We start from the raw sequence: 3174 nt of genomic DNA on the forward strand, positions 1-3174 counted from the left end.
AAATTAAGGATATATACACTTAATCTCAGTGATTTTTACTTATTTCTAGATTATTTTTCCAGTGCTGAGCCTCATGTATGTTCCCTGGTTTTAGCCATGGAGAAAACTCTTGGCTGGAGACAATTTTCGTTACATTTACACTTGCTCATATTTTCCAGACAAAAAGTTAACGGCGCATCTCCCAAATGTCCCGGCCACAACAACGCTTTTATTGGTTCCCCTATTGGGACGGAAGCAATAATGGCGAGCTGTTATTTTTATTAAATAAAAAAAAAATTGTCAATTTGAATGTTTTATTTAGGTTACAAAAAGAAATCGTAATAAATATAATCCTATTTATGATGTTTTAAAAATTAAGACCTACGAAAGACTGATTTAAGACATTTTAATACCAATTAAGGCCTTAGTTTTATTTTGAAGAATTCAATGCCTTTTAAGACTTTTTAAGGAGCCGCAGGAACCCTGTAAAAAGAAGCTTAAATGGAAAGTTTAAAAACACTTCACATCTAAAACCATCTGTACTGGTTTCAATCATAAATTCCCAATACAAACACATTAATGGTTGATTTTTATTCATCTGTCAGATTGTATCTAAAACCACCAATGTTCTCACCAACACTCGCAGGGAGGAGGATCTGATGTGGCGGTTGATCTCTTCGACCCACTGGTGGCAGATGGAGCTAGGGGAAATGATGAGTGTGGCTCCAGTGGATACTGGTTTCATAGCTACCAGGCAGTGAGGACAGTAAAAGGGGGTCGTCGTAAGACTTTCCTCTTTATAGTTGACACAGTCTGCATGTTGCCACAGCTGACAGTTCATACACTGCACGCGGGCCTTGTAATCAATGACGCCCAGCTCTCCACAGATGCACTCAAAGCGGTAATCCAGGGTGTTGAACGGGACCACTGATGCTCTGGTGGGAGTTTCTGTTTCATCCTGAGAATCCGTCTGAGAGGCTTCTCCTCTTTCTTCGAGCGGCTCGTTGATTCTGGGAATGTCCTCACCTTTCTCCTGGGGTATCTTCACAGATGCTGCGGTAGTATCCATCGATTCATCCTCCTGATCAGTCCGCTCGTTCAAACGTTCATCCCACTGTTTCCCTTCTTTTCCTTCTGTCTCACACCAGTCAGACGCAGGACTCAGATCTCTTTGATCATCTGACAGGGAGTTTTGCAGAGCTGCCTCTGCCTTCTCTTTTGCTCGTCTCTGGAACATTTTCCTAGGCGTGCTCTCTGCCGCTTTGAAAATCTAACAGAAAAACACAGATTAAAGCCACAAATCAAACACAATCATTAATCAGCATCTTTTCTTTCTTTTTTTCAAACAGTTATGGACTCTTACAGACTTGGGTGCTCCAGACAGGATCTTTTTTGTTTCTTTGTAGTTTTTTCCCAACTTGAAGGACCCCGCCAAGCCTCTACCCTTGACCCGGTCGACCATGCCCTCATTTATTAGCTTCGCCAGCGTCTTCTTGATGTGATTGCGGTTCTTCAGGAGGTCAAAGCCGTATGTTGCCCGGATGTAGGTGAAAACAGCATTGACCGAGGCTCCTTTGCCGGTTCGCATTTCCTTTATCGCATTTAGCAACATCACACGCACCGCTGAGGAGAAAAACATTTCGATTACTATGAAACGAACTTTAAACACTTTAAAGAGTCCAAGATAAATGCAGGTGATGTACTTGGGTGGGAGGTTTTTATTTTGGGCTGAGCTTCAGACTTGCAGCGGGTAACTTTCTCTTCTAAAGGACGAGGAGGAACGAAGTAATTCACAGATTTTCCCTATAAATGGAAGAAGGTGACACATTTAGAAAAAAACTACTTTTCAAGCATGAAATAAAAAAAAAGAAACTAGTAAACAACAGAGCCGCACCACAGGCAACGTGAAGGCCTCCTGCTCCAGATTCTGTCGCGTATGAAAAAGGATAAGCGCCAAAACCTCCACTGTTTTCCCGAGGCCCATCTCATCAGCAAGGATCCCACCAGGCCACTCAATACCAGCGAGAGGGAACTCTCGAATTAAGCTAAATTCACAGAAAAAATAGAAAATATTGATCATTAGAAATTATCATAAAAAAGAAGCTATAGAATGGAGGAAACAATTAGAACTGCAAGGTGCAAAGGAAGGGGTCCGAGTCTGTCCCTCCCCATACCTCCCACACACTCACAGTAGGCCAAAATTATTATGCTGTGCCATATGGTATGATCATGGTTCTTGGACATTGAGAACCAGTGTACATATTTCATCTTGACATGATGACCAGAGAATAGGATGCAATTTTCAGTCTGCTGGAGGTTTCTTCCTGTTAAAAGGGAGTTTTTCCTCTCCACTGTCAATACAAGCATGCTTAGTATGAGGGATTGCTGAAGAGTCAATGAGTCGATGCAATCAACTGGTTTTCCTTAGATAGAAAACTTTGAATCAATTTGACTGGATGATCTGGTTGAACTGGAAAGTGCCTTGAGATGACATGTGTTGTGAATTGGCGCTATAGAAATAAACTGAATAGAATTGAATTTTGGCTCATTAACAGCCGTAAGACCTCTGCAAGTCATGATGGTGACTTTTCAGAACCGAACTGCTGTAAAGCAGACTTTTTGCAACACATTTCTGAGATTTTGAGATTCAGAACAAACAGATCCAGACTGTAGGACAAAGTCTCCTAAGGATCCTTTGGGGTGAGCCATATGGACAAGAAAGCCTGCCTTGCTGTTAGCCTGCCTGCTAAGCTGCATGAAAACTCAAGCCTTCCAAATGGACATGGACAAAAGGTTTGCAGGTCTGGCACAATTAGGGACAGAACAAACAATATGTCTTTTGATGATTTTGGTCTTTTTAATGTGTTTACTGATGAGTAAAGACAAAGCTAACAGGATGGACTGCATGCCGTGCAATGCTATAGTAACATGTGTTGAGCTGTTGTTGAAGCTTGGACAAGCTTTATTTCACTAAGAGTTTAAACACTGATATAACATTAGTGTTCATGTGTTCCTCAGATGCTCATTTCCATTACCAAGTATGACCAAGAGTCGCTGCTAGCTATTTCAAAGAATCATTTGACTAAAGGTTATTGGTTCTTAATTAAGCAAATCATTTAATAAAACATTTTTAGCCAAATAATGTTTTATTCACTTCATGGATTTGCATTGTGAATTGGTCTGAAAACATTCCAA

General features: G+C 40.9%; 1 protein-coding gene across 1 annotated transcript in view; it reads right to left on the reverse strand.

Moving 5' to 3' along the window:
- The window catches only part of shprh (SNF2 histone linker PHD RING helicase, E3 ubiquitin protein ligase), a 28866-nt gene that overhangs the window by 15386 nt on the left and 10306 nt on the right, over positions 1 to 3174 (reverse strand). The window contains exons 5-8 of the mRNA XM_015385592.1: positions 1874 to 2024; positions 1683 to 1782; positions 1343 to 1602; positions 614 to 1249 (exon numbers count right to left, since the gene is read on the reverse strand). Coding sequence (XP_015241078.1) covers positions 614 to 1249; positions 1343 to 1602; positions 1683 to 1782; positions 1874 to 2024 — 1147 coding nt within the window. The remainder of the gene's footprint in view (positions 1 to 613; positions 1250 to 1342; positions 1603 to 1682; positions 1783 to 1873; positions 2025 to 3174) is intronic.

This window comes from Cyprinodon variegatus, unplaced genomic scaffold (assembly GCF_000732505.1).
Source record: "Cyprinodon variegatus isolate N-32 unplaced genomic scaffold, C_variegatus-1.0 Scaffold344, whole genome shotgun sequence".
NCBI lineage: Eukaryota > Metazoa > Chordata > Actinopteri > Cyprinodontiformes > Cyprinodontidae > Cyprinodon > Cyprinodon variegatus.